This window comes from Toxoplasma gondii, chromosome VIII (genome assembly GCF_000006565.2).
Source record: "Toxoplasma gondii ME49 chromosome VIII, whole genome shotgun sequence".
Lineage (NCBI taxonomy): Eukaryota > Apicomplexa > Conoidasida > Eucoccidiorida > Sarcocystidae > Toxoplasma > Toxoplasma gondii.
Genome location: NC_031476.1, coordinates 3,774,461 through 3,787,446, shown reverse-complemented (window position 1 = coordinate 3,787,446; position 12,986 = coordinate 3,774,461). Strand labels below are relative to the sequence as shown.

Here is a 12,986-nt window from a genome sequence, read left to right as displayed (position 1 = left end):
TTCCTTTTCCGGGGGCGCCCATCCCGCAACTGTTTCTGCAGGCTGAGCGCCGCTCCTCACCGCAGCTCTCGACACTCGAAACCCGTTCCCTCCGATCTTTTCGTGCATTTCCAGACGGTCCACCCAGGCGAATTTCCAACTGCGACGCCCTTGCTCTTCAGAAACGTGCTCAGCTTGAGACAGGGGCGCATTGTCGGTTTCTCGTCCACGAACCATCATCCGCGGCGGGAACTGCAACTCCCAGACTCAGGAAGCAAAAGGTCTTTCTCGCACAGCGGTTCTCTCTGCATCGGAAAACTTCCACCTTTTGGGGAGGCGTTGGAAAGTCGAAACGCAAACGCTAGACCAAGGTAAGCGCTCGTAACCCTGCCCCGGGAAGCCAGCGCTAAGGGGTGCACGCCCCCGTCGGGGGAATCGAAGATGGCGGTTTGTGCCGAAACGATGGATCGACTATTGCGGCGGGGGTACGCGACATTTACCTGATAGCTGTCAGCGATCCTGATTTCTTGGGCTGTCGAGGAACTGCATCTCGCAGACACAGCGAGACGCGAGTCCTCGGAAGGACGGTTCGTTTCTTCGGAGCAGGGGAAAGGAAAGGTGATGTTGTAGTTTCCCTGCAGTACAACCTTCGAGGGTGGTGTGTACTGTCAGCGAGCGGGACCGGTTCTATCTGTGTTCGGCGACGACGCTTCCCTGTCGCGACTTGCGGCGGTTGCGTCCGGAGGTTCTCCAGCTGCCTCCGCAGGAGCCAATAGGTTTTTCCTTCCCCTTGCTTCCTTCGCACTTCACCGCAAGTCTCCCTCTCTCTGCTTCACCATGCCGAAGACGGAAGTGTCGCGTCTCGGCGCAGACCGTACGTCTGGTCACCTCGCGGGTCAGGAGGGCCAGCGCCATTTCTGGGCAATGGTGGCGCCTGCCTTTTCCACTCCCGCAGTCTCTGCACCTGGCCACGAGAGGCAGCTGCTCCGCAACGCAGCTGTCGCTCCCGCGGCGATGGCTAGAGAGCCTCTGGTGTCTATTCCCGCAGATGCGTACTCCGAGTTCGTCGGCGTAAACCTGCTTTCTCAGACAGACTGTCTTCTCGACTTGCAACCAGCAGCGCCCGCAAAAGCAGCAGCTTTCCAAATGTTTTCTGCAGACCCCAGCGCTGCCGCGCTCGTCGAGGACCCTTTGCATGCAGAGGCGGAGCCCAGGGGGCCGCGAGGACATGCGGGACCGGTGCTCGGCTTCTCCCCGTCTCTCCACGCTCCACGAACTTCCACGGGCTTCCCTTCAGGACCGAAAGATTCTTCTTGCATTTCCAGTGAAGGAAGAAGAATCCAGAGGGTGGGCTTGGACGGGGCGTCAGCGCAGACATTCTCTCCCGAGAAAGGCCATCAGGGGACTTCTTCGCAGATCGTCTGTGCGGTCTCGAACCTGTCTTCTGACGCGAGTGCTCTCGCTGCTCAGACTGCAGACCGGACTTGGGAGAAGGGACAGCCAGACCTCTTTAGCAGCGGTGATTCCATCAACACGCTGCTACACCAGACGCGAGAGATTCTGTCTTCTTTCGCACGCAGTGGGCAGCCTCCGCCGGCCTCGCCTGAGAGGCAGGAAGGCTCTGTCCCAAACCCTCGAAGCCACTTGATTTCTCGCCGAGTCCACGGAATCCCAGGAGGCAACAGTTCGTCTGAAGCCGAAGACGGAGATGATTCGCTCGAGAAGCAAACCACCTGCCATTTGGGAGCCTTGACTCCATCGGGCTTTCGAGCGAGCGACTCCAGCCGGCGCTCCCCACGGGGAACGGCCTTCCTCACCCCGGAGGGGCCGACGTCGCAGACTCCCCAGCGGTTCCCGAGTGTATGTACACCCCAAAGGACCCTGAGTCTGATGACTCCGCAGGCGATCATCGCGATGGCGGAGCCTCTGGGCGAAGAGGACACCGAAGACGGTCTGTGGTTGCCGGAGCCTCTCGGCCCTTCCGCATGGTCTACAGGAGGCGCATGCAGTTTGCCGACCACGGCCCCGGATGCGAGGCTCGTAGACCGAGGCGGGATCCACCGCAGGATGGAGGGAGACGAAGAACTGAAGAGGCGGTACGCAGAGCACATGCAGCGGATTGCCTCGATTCCGACGGCGGGACCAGGGTCCCGAAACCTCTCGCCAGCTGCCTCGTACATCGCCGCGGCTGCAGAAGCGATTGCGGCAGACTTTCAGGACAACGAAGGCGTGGATGCGAGCCCGGGGGGCGCTGAGGAATGCAGCATCCACGAACAGACGAATGGGACAGACGCGGGCACATCGGGGGACTTGAGGGGGGGGAGTCGCGAGTCAGTTTCTTCGTCCAAACGGCGTGGACTCTCAGGGCTGCCCCTCGTCGGTGGCATTTCGACCTCCGGAACGAACGCTTTCTGGGAGGCTTCGGTTCATACATCCTGTCAGCTGCCTCGCGAAACCGAAGGCTTGGGAGAAATGCGAGTCTCGAGTGGAAAGGACACCTGGAGCAATGCTCCAATCGGGGACCTCTGCGCCGCGCCTGCGCGCGAAGATAGGAAAGAAAGCGGCTCGGGGAAATCGTCCCCGGTCGAAACTCATGCACGCAAGGCGTCGACGACAACCTCCCACAGAGCTCCGACAGCGGGGCGCCTCTCCGAGGTATACTTGACTTCTGTCCTGCAGCCGACCGAAGTCCTGCTGGACCGAACCGCCGCCCTCAGCGCCGCGGTAGCCAATCCCAAGGTGTATGTACACCTGGCGAAGGCCTTCCACAACCAGAGCGCGCGGCGGGACTGGACGAGCGATCCTGAGTTCGCCTACAGCTGCACGGACAGCAGCTGCAACGGAAGCGTTCCCTGTGAAATTGCGTCTCCCTCCCTCGACCTCCTTCCCGTCTTCTTTGCGTCCTCCCGACACGCACCGGAGGCCCTCGCAAGCCTCGCCCCTGGCGTCGCCGCCGCCGCTGCTGTCCCGGCGGCCGAGGCAGACAGCATTCTCCACTTCTGCTACCGCATTTCTCTGGAGCCGAAGCGTCCCGCTTTCCAACAAATCCGCTTGCCATCTAGGGCGAACACCGCACTCTCGCAGGGACCGTGTCTCAAGTGTTGTCTCTCTGTCTCTCTCTTTCCCTCCCGCGGTGACCAGAGCGCGAACGGCGAACAGAGGCGGAAGGACTCGCCTGGGTTCTCGGCAAGATGTAAATGCAGGCAAAGATCTTCGCTCGGTGGCGACCGGAGGGACGAGGCAGGAGTAGCTGTCTCCTCTACAGGCGCCGTCGAAGAGCACATCGCTAGGTTTCTCCCCTTTCGGCCTTCGTTCTCTGCGTCGACAAAGCATTCTGCTGTTTCTTCTCTTGGCAACATTTCTATGGCTCTCTCGTGTGCCCCACCCCTAGTGTTCGATGGGCCGCCGGCCTTTTGGGGCTTTGAAGCTTCGCCGAGTTCCTCAGACCGTTCGAGGGAGAGTTCGGCCACTCTACAAAATGCATGCAGCGACTCCGAGGCCGCGGGGGTGAGCCCGGTCTCTGTCATTCCCCCGCGTTTCAATGAAACACTCGGAGAAGACGACGTGCCTGTCGAATCATCATCGTCGTTTGCAGTTTCTGGGAAAACTTCCGCCTCGACTGTCCTTGAAGCGCCTGGAGCCACGAAGCGCCGGCGTGTCACCGCATGCGACGACGTCGCTTCGTCTGCCGCTCGGACGTCGACATCCGTTCAGAGCATGCTCGCGCAAATGTACAATCAGTCTTTCTTCTCCTCGGACGCATTCAGGATCCCCGCCACGGTCTTTGGGTTCCGCCTCGCTCGCCACATCGCCGCAGCAGCACGCGACGCGAGAATTACAGTTTCAGGAACTCCGGACAAGCAGGCGTCACTCAAGGGATGCACCAACAGCAATGGCAGCGACGACGATCACCTTCGGAGCACCTGCGCCCTGCTTGTGCTTCCCGAAGAGCGGTCCCCAGACCTGCCAGGCGTCCAGGCGGAGTCGGGGCTTTCTGGGAAGCTGGAGAACTCGACTTCGTCCTCAGGGACTTCGCCTACGTTTGTCGCCCCGGCTTCGCCTTGGGAGCGATTCATGTGCTGTCGAGATCCACCCTCGCGCGTCTCCTTCGTCTCCTCGAAGGCGAAACTCCGACTCCTCCCTGCTTCGGGATCGGTCTCCCGCGGAGGCTCAGCCACAGCCTCCACGAGTGTGTGGGGTCAGAAGGGAGACAGTGGGGCAGGGACGTCTCGTCCCGACGAGGGTGTGTGGGTCGTTCGCCAGGCGGGGACAGGCGTTCCGCTGGCTGTGCGCGCGGCTGTTGCATGCGCGGAGTCGGCGCCCTGCAGAGAGGCGATGCCAGACTCGGACGGTGCAGGCCTGTTGCGCGAAGACCCCGAAGGCGGAGGCACCCGTCGCCGACGCATGTCCACTTCGTCGGCTCCAGGGACGCCCAACCGGAAGCTTCACTCGGGTCGCAGGCCGGTGTCTCCGGCGTGGAGAGGCTTCAGGGGCGCGAGTCGAGCTCTGACTCCTGACGCGGCTGTCTCTCACCAGATGTTCTCCGGGGAGAGAGGAGGCAGCCGAGAGGGGACAGCGTGGAGACCTCGAGGTTGCGAGAACGGAGGAACGGGCGAGGCGAGCCGGCCTCGAATGATGGAGAGATTCTTTCTGTTGGACGCCCACGAAACCGCCGCGGCTGAGCCAATGCCCGCGCGCCTTCGCCGCGTCCGACAGATGGCCTGTAGTTGGTTCCGCAACAAGAAACTCCAGCAGTTTCTCTATCACTGGAGGCGCCAGTTGCCTCTCGGGGCCGACGCAACGCCATCGGAGAGAGAAACGAACGCTCCAGCTCTCCCTTTTGTGCGAGCTTCTGCGTTCGATGGCAGTTCAGGGGAAGGCTCCGAGACGGGAGCGCTGGGAGGCACAGGCACCGGACCGAGGCCGGAGCTGCATGCGCCGAGTGTAGGGACTGCCGAGCGTGCCAGCGAAGGCGTGGATCTCCCGCTTGCGATTCTCCAAGAAGCCGAGGCGGAACGCGGACGTGTGAGCCATCTGCATGCGCTCGCGCATGCTCTCGTCTCGAAGTTGGCGACGGTTGCGGAGCCTCTCCCGCTCCAGGCGACATGCTGCGGATGTCTTCTTCTCTCCGTTCTCAGGTCTTCTTCTCTCGCTGTCCGGTCAAGAGGACTCCGCTCGGAGGCCCAGAAAGCGACTGCAAACGGAGACGAATACCTCGTCCAGGGAGAAGAAGTGAAGCAGGAAGAAGACACTTTGCTCTCTCCACATATGGACAAGGAAGCTGCCGGAATTTCCTCCAGTACTTGTCTGGCTTGTTCGTTCCGACTTGGCCTGAGGTGGCGCGAGGACGCGTTTGCCTTTGAGTATTTTGTCGCGATCTGCCGCCGAGGCCTCACAGCTGAAGAGGCAGGCAGGGAAGAGGTTTCTGAGGAACAGGAATCGGGAGTTCATCAAACTGACGAACGTGAGGCAGAGAACCGCAGATGTGAGGGTGGAGGGCGATCTGGCGAATCTCAGGATGAGGTCGATGCCACTGTTGAGGTCCACGGCGAGAGCAACGCTGGAAAAACGAAGGGCCTGCAGCGAGAGGGGATGAGAAACAAGGCGGGATTGAGCAGCACCGAAGGCGACGGGTGTGGAGTAGAGTTCAAACATCATGGCGGGGACGTTTTTTCAGAAACCAAAGACGGCGAAAGCGCCAAGGACGAAACTGCAAGCGTGCTTGTGTTGGTCCACGATGTTATCCAGCCGTGCGTATTTGACTTCGTCTCGGTCCAAGTTGCATTTCGAGCTGTTCTGTCTCGACTGCTCCCCTTCCTTACCTTTCGGGAAGAGTGCTGGGGGGCCTTCGCAGACGCTCCCGAGTTCCGACAGCTGTTGGCCTCGATCGCTGAGCAGCGGGGTCTCTGCCCGGAGAAGTCCCGCCTCTCGGAAGGAGCACAACGCGCTTCATCGTCGTCGGGATCTGTTGGTCCAAGCGAGATGTGGAAAAGCGGAGATCACACAAAGGCCAGGTCTGCGGAGACGATGGTGCAGGGAGATCCTGATCGAGACGACGGAGGGGAAGCGAAGCGGGAACTCGACGAGATGTGTAGAGAGACGTCAGAGTCGCCGGTGTCTGAGTCTTTGAGTTTCCACGACGTCTGTCGCCACCTTCGCCGCGCGTCGGGAACGCCGTGTTCTCTCCTGGAGACCCTCGAAGCGTTCGTTCAGGAGACGAACGAAACGCATGCACCGCGCGCGAAACCCCACGCATGTTCTCAAGGGTCTGCCCGCGTCCTGCCCTCTGTCTGCCCGCCATTCACTGTGGTGAAATGCCGGCGCAGGCCTATTGGGCTTGAAAGAGTTCTCCGGCAGCTCCTCTTTTCCTCTCAACCTTCCGCCAGCCCGCAAACGCGCGGCGCAAACTCTCGACTTCTGAGGAGAGGGGGAGGCGCCGCGGCCGCCTTCGACCGCCTCGGAGCTTCGGCGGTGGGGCGGCCTCTCGCCAGCGACGCTCCTGTTGACGCCAGCGGCTTCCAGCAAAATATTCAGAAACTGTTGGAGGCAGAGGCCTTCAGTGTGAACTGTGGGTATTTCTCAGTCCCCTGGTCCTCGTCGCCGCCTTCCTCTCTGAAGGAGGATCTCTTCTTCGCGGTTTTCTTCCCCACGCAGCAGGCGCTCTGTTGTCGCCGGCGGATGCCCGCGAGCCCAGGAGGCCTCGCAAGCGAAGAGATGGAGGAGGACCTGTTTTCGAGTGGCGAGGAGACAGCGGATACACTTTCACCAGAGCGACGCGAGGCCTGCGCGCGCCGCACAGCGAAGGCCTGCATGCGGGGCCTCTTGCAGAGACTCTGGCCCGGACGGTGGCCCTGGAGAGAGGAGGCCGGCGACGGTCTTCCTCTGAGCGTTGAGGAGGCGTGGGAAGCGGAGACAGGTAGCCAGTTGCTGGAGGAGATCGAGCGCGACTCCCGAAGACCTCAAGGCACCGGGATGCTGTCGTTTAAGCGCGGCCTCTCGACAGCGAGTGACGGATTCGAGAAAAGACACTCGACGCTGGTCACGAAAGGAGAGTCGTTGAGGTCACCTTTGGTTTCTCAAGATGGAGCCGACTCGAGGGAGAAGACGACGACGGCGGCAGGGATGTCGATGGATTTGGGAGAACGAGGGGCGAAGCATGTGGTAGGGGGGCAAGCAGCGACGTTCGAGGTTTTCGACGCCAATAAACTTCGAGGCGAATTCTTTCCGTTTCTCTCCGCAGATGCCGACCTCTCGAAAGACGCAAACCCGCCATCTGGAAACTCTCTCTTCTTCAACGGTCCAGGTGCTGCGCCGAATGTCGACAGCCCCCCGGAGGACCTGCGCTGGCTCCTCCTCCCGACCGCAAGTGCCTCGCTTCGCACGATACCTGCTGCCGTCTTGAACGGATTTTCGGGTGCCCCTTCCTCGTCGGTGCCCGGAGATCCTTCGGTCTCTAAACAGTTCGTCAACGACACCGACTCTTCCTCTGCTTCTGTTGCGTCCGCCGTGTCTCCTACCTTGATCCCCGCGCCGGCCCCCGAGACATCTCCCCCCAAGCTTGACGCACTCGCGGCGAGGGCAGAGACGGCGACAAGCGGACGCGCCACGGAGGCCGACAGAGCGGCTGGCTCTCCGCCCTCAAGCTTGACAACGCCTCCTCAGGCAGCGGGTCTGTCGGACCTGCCTGCGAAGGCCGACGACCAGTCGCCGACTGGGTCTCGACATTCGTTGCCGCGAACGGCCGCAGGGACATGCTGCGACTCTACGGTGACGGGCAGCTCGAGGCAGCCGGGCTCTTCGGCTGAAGACGAGTCCTCAGGCGCTGAAAGTGTCTCCGCGGCGGCGGGGCCCTCCTGGGGGACGGTGGAGCATGACTCACCCTTCCAGGCGAAGGCGGGGGACGGTGAGGACGCCCAGCTGAAGGTCCGCGCTGGCGACGGGTCAAGAGAAACAGGGCGCCCTGGAGGCGACGTGGGCTCTGAGGTAGTGAAACGCCGTTTGTGGGCGACAGACGCAGAAGTCACGGATCTCCGTGACGGCCTAGACTTCCGGCTTGACTGGGCTTCAGACTGCGACTACGGAAACGGGGGAAGCTCGGAGAGTGACGCCGACTCTCCGGAAGAAGGTGGGGAGCACGTGCATGCGGCCTTCGTGGCGGGACAAGCCGTTTCGCGGAGGTCGAAGCAGACCTTGCTCACTTTCGAGGAACCGGTATCTGAGGCGGAGATCTTTGGCGTCGCTCAAGGGGCGCCAGTGGTGCCTAGCGAGGAAGAGAAACCCAGCGAGACCGTACGAGGACCGTCTCGAGACGGAGAAGGGGGACGGATACCAAGGGCGGAAGTCGCCTCTGTGCTGCGCGAAATCTGCTCTCTCCGCTCGCCTCCGGCTCTCCGGGACCTCCTGCGCCTGTCGGCCCCCCCCCTGGGAGCTTCTGGAGCGATCGGCGACGGCGCCGTCTCCCCGGGCGCCTACGTCTCGGGCGGTCACACGCTGCGCCCTCGCCGGGGCTCCGATGTCTCCGTGGCTGCCGCCGAGCAACTAACCGGGAAGGCCCCTCATGGGGGGACCCCCGGCGAAACCCGGAGGGGACTGTCTGTGTCGATGGAGGACCATCGTCAGGGCGACGCGGGCCATGCGAGCCGCGAGGAGCCACTGCGAGGCGGGGGCCGCGAGACCGAGGTGTCTGTTCAGAAGCGCCCGCGCACAGTGCCTGTGCCTCAGGACGCCAGGCCTGGTGCCTCTCGCGGTGGCCTATCCCTTCCTGCGGCCTTCCTCTCGTCCTCAGCAGTGCATGCAAACCCCAGTGGGTACTCGCCGTCGAGTCGAGGCACTCCTCCGCCCGCCGCGGAGGTCTCCTCCCCTTTCATCCACTCCCCGAACTCCTCTGGAACGCCGTGGAGCAAACCCCAGACCTACGGCTCGCTTGTGTCTTCGCCGCACCGGCGTCTCGCCCATTTTCTTGGCTCTGCGAGCCTTGGTCCAGGAGCGCCAGGTTCTCCAGCATACGCTGGGCCGCTGGCGGAAGGGCGCGAAGCAGCAGCGGGGCCCTGGGGGTCTCCGCCCATCCCCGGACGGACGGAGGCGGCTCCTGCAAGCGTGGGAAAGACCGACGCGGAAGCGCCTGGAAATGCTGCGCGTTCGATTGCGGCCGTCATGTCTGTGCTGGCGCAGCACGTGAAGCAGAGGCCTCGTCAGGCCAGAGGAGGGTCTGCCGCGACCTCGGGGGATGTTCCGCGAGGGGGCGAAGGGCGACGTATGGACTTGGCGGCGATTCTGCGGACCCAACAGGCTGACTCCGGAGGTGGCGTCGGGGGTCATAGGTCCCCGGTGGGAGCTGCAATGGAATCCGCTTCCGCGGCGCTTCTTGGGGCTTTAGCAGAGCAGGCCCTGCAGGCGACTCCGCCGCGAAGCCCAGATCGTGCAGCGCCTCTGACCGCTGCCGAGGTTTTGGAGGCGGCCGCCAGGCGCGCGTGGGATGGAACCGGGGACCGGGAGGAGGGGCGTGGAGGTCGCGGGGGGCCTACTGCGGGTTCAGCGGTATTCGGTGAAGAGGCCGATGCCTGGGGCGCTTCAGGCGCCTTGGGCTCCAGAGGAAATCCGTGGGACTTGCTGACCAGGTGCTCCCCGGAGACGCGCCAGAATCTGTCTCTTCTTTTGGCTGCAGCGGAGACGGAGCGAGGACAAAGAAGCCTTGACGGGCGAGAAGGGGGACACACGAGCATGTCGCCAGGCGAGCAGCAGCGCCTCCTGGCGGCGACTGCGGCCCTGCGCCTTGCGGCTCTGGAGGCCGCGAGTCGACGCCGCCAGGAAACGGAACCCCGCCAAGCCTCCTGCGGGGCAAATGCCCCGCTCGAGATCCAACTCCAGAATTTGAAGCGCGTTTTGGGTATAGGCGTTTCAGAGGGAGCGGGCGCGAAGAAGGCTGCCCCCGTGGGTTTACCGGCTCGCTCGGCTCCAAGCCTCGTCGCGGCCCTGGCCGGGGAAGTCGCCGCCTCACCCGTCACTTTAGCACCTGCGCCTCCAGGCCCCACGTCCCCCGCGTCGGCGCCCGAGGCCTCGGCTTTTGCGGAGGGGGCCTCCGACGTCTCCGACAGTGCTGTGCCCGGACCCCGAGGCCCGGGGACTCGGCCGGCGTCCCCTGCAGACGCCGCGAGTTTGCTGCATGGGGCGCTTCAGCCGGAAGGCGGAGAGGGCGAAGGGCGCCGAACGCGGGGAGCTTGCGGGTCGGGGCGACGGGACCGCACAGACAGCAGCAGCTACAGCGAGGACTCGCACTGTGAGGACGCGGGGACTTCGGCTGCGGGGTCTGGGTCCGGAGCCCCGAGCTCAGGCGGGGGAACACCACGCGCCGGGGGGCTCGAGGAAGACGAGTTGGTCCCCATCGGGGCGTTGCCTACGGGCGTTTACTTCGACGTCGCGAGGCGGCTCTGGAGGTGCCAGTGGCGGGAGGACGGACGTCTGAAGAGCAGCGGATTTTCTCTGAAGCACTACAAAACACTGGAAGCGGCGAGGGCCGCCTGCATCCTGTACAAGTGCGCCATGACCAACACCCGCGTCGACCCCGCGTGGATGGTCCCCGAGTACATCCCGCTATCGATGGCCAGCAAGCGGCTCGTCAAACAGAGACATCAGGCCGCGGGGCTCCATGCGGGTGCCGCCGAGAAGCCCCGGGCATCCGACGAGGACCCTTGTGGACACGCTGGAGTCTCCCGCAGGCGCCGTCCAGCTGACGGCGCTGGCGGGGCGTCGCCCACCAGCCGAGGCCCGCTGACGCTGGACGACGAGGATCTGGCCGATCGCCGACTCATGTCCCAGCGTATGGGTGCGCCACAGACGCCCCGGAGTCTCCTTCCGGCGCTGGGGCTCCAAGGCCCAGTGAATCCGGGACCAGAAGGAGACACCTCTCCCTGCGCGTCGGCTGCCGCGGGGCGGTTCGCCGGGGCGGGGTCTGTAGGCCTCGAGGCGATGCTTGCCGCGGCCGAGCGACATGTGCGGGCCGCGAGCCTGAAGGCAGGCGCGCTCCCGCAAAGCCCTCAGGACCCTCGCGCGTTGCTCAAGCTATTGGAAGAGGCCTCTCGGCAAAACTGATGCAGATGCGTTGGGGGAGAAGAGGGTGAGAGTTGCAAAGTGCGAGGGGAACGGCCGAGCCTGTTTCGCGTGTGGTATGGCCGCCTTGGACAGCTCGGAAAAAGGAGGGCGGGGTCGACGGACGCCGTTGAGAGCGCGTGCACGCGGGGCAATTTGTGCGCGTAGGCAGGGACTGAAGGCTGTCGTCGAAAACGAAGAGCACCGTTATCTCTGTGTCGTTGAAGCGCCGAACGTCTGTGTAGGTGTGTCCTTGGGGGGGCGGATTAGGGGGGGGCTGATGGGGGAGATGGAAACGAGGAGACAGTGGTGTAAGAAATGCAAAAGAGCGTTATCCTTCGAGGCGCGGCGACGGAACCAGGCAGCGAGGAATGAGTGAGGGCGTCAAGAAGCAGGTGAAGAAGTGGGCGATGCATGCGCGTGTGAACCGAAAATGAAGGCCTCGCATGCGGACGCAGTTGCTGAGGATTACGAGAAGCTGGAGAGCGGAACAATACGGGGTAATCGAGCCGAACTGTAGGCGCCCGATGTCCTCTGTCTGCAGTGCGCGAACGCCGCCCCTGAGCCCCGAATTCCGAGGCGTTTTTTCGGTTCCAACAGATCCGTGGGGGAGCGCGCGTTGAGGAAATCAGTTGAATGGGAGACGAAAAAAAGTCTCTCGGCGGACACGTCGCCCCTTTGAGAGAAGCGAATCTCGGGGGGAACCCAATCATGTACAATTATCGTCTCTTGAATCGCTTGCGAATGCATGCATGTGTGTATGTTCAACTGGCTGAGCCCGGGGGTTTGTGGTGCAGTCTTTCTTCTGTTGTCTGCATGCGCGACAGGGGTATGGCGAGTATTTCCTTGTTTCCGTTCGACTCGTCTGCCGTTTTCGGGTGTTCGTCCTTCACAAACCTCCGTGTTTTGTCAGTCCGAGGTCGGGAGATAAAACTGCAAGTCAGATGCGCACCGCAGCGCTACCGCAGACCACCAAAAGCGCGGCTCGGGTGTATCGACACCTCGCGGGAGCTCACAACTCGAGAAATCAAAACAGCTTCGACAGGAAGGCAAAGGGAACTGCGACTGCCCTCCCCGAGTGCGCCAACAAGACGCCAGAGACAAAGCCGCCTGCCACTCTATGCAACACTCGTACTTTCACGTTCAATTCCAAATACAAAATTGTGTACTGCAGTGACTCATGTCCATATATATATATATATATATATATATATGTCATGAATGCAAGGGCAGATTGTTTATGGAGATACATATGTTTGGAGAGATAATTCTAGACTTCCAGCGGTGTGTCTTCACTTCAGCTCTCGGACGATGGCACTCAGTGTCACATCTCACTCGGAAGACTCGTACAAGGAATCGTCGTTTAACTTCTCTACTCTTGCTCACGATGGTCCGCCGTGGATTCCTGTTAGTCTAAAAACACTATACTGATATATATATATATATATATATTTATGTATATATAGTTTTATAATTATGTATATATATATATATATATTTATGTAGACAGATACATATATATGTTTATCTATTTATATGTCTATCGCCTGTTGAGGAGACTGTCGCGTTCCCTGATGCGTGGAAAATGCTCTAAAGTACGGTTGCTTTCCGTATTAGGGATGCAACTGAGCAAAAGAGTAAAATCGCGTCGATATGCGTTTACACACAGTGCATGAACTAATTCCAACACATACACACATGTGTAAACATGAGTATGTATAAGCATACACAACTATAAATACCTCAGTGCAAATGCATATATATATATATATATATATATATATTGATGTTCTGAGTTCAGAAATCACATGAGCCTTTCGCAAAAAGGAGAAACATTCGAGGCTGCTACAGCTCCTCGATTTTTGCTACGGATGCGTCTGCGACCAAAGCTTCGTTTTCCGTGTTTTCCTCGTGCGTTGTTT

The 12,986-nt window shown here is 61.4% G+C and overlaps 1 protein-coding gene across 1 annotated transcript; it reads left to right on the top strand.

Moving 5' to 3' along the window:
• Positions 1-816: 816 nt before the first annotated feature.
• Positions 817-11,067, top strand: AP2VIII4 (AP2 domain transcription factor AP2VIII-4; the record flags this gene model as incomplete). The annotated part of the gene is made up of 1 exon (XM_002365862.1): positions 817-11,067. The coding sequence occupies one exon, from the start codon at positions 817-819 to the stop codon at positions 11,065-11,067; it is 10,251 nt and encodes a 3,416-aa protein (XP_002365903.1).
• Positions 11,068-12,986: the final 1,919 nt, after the last annotated feature.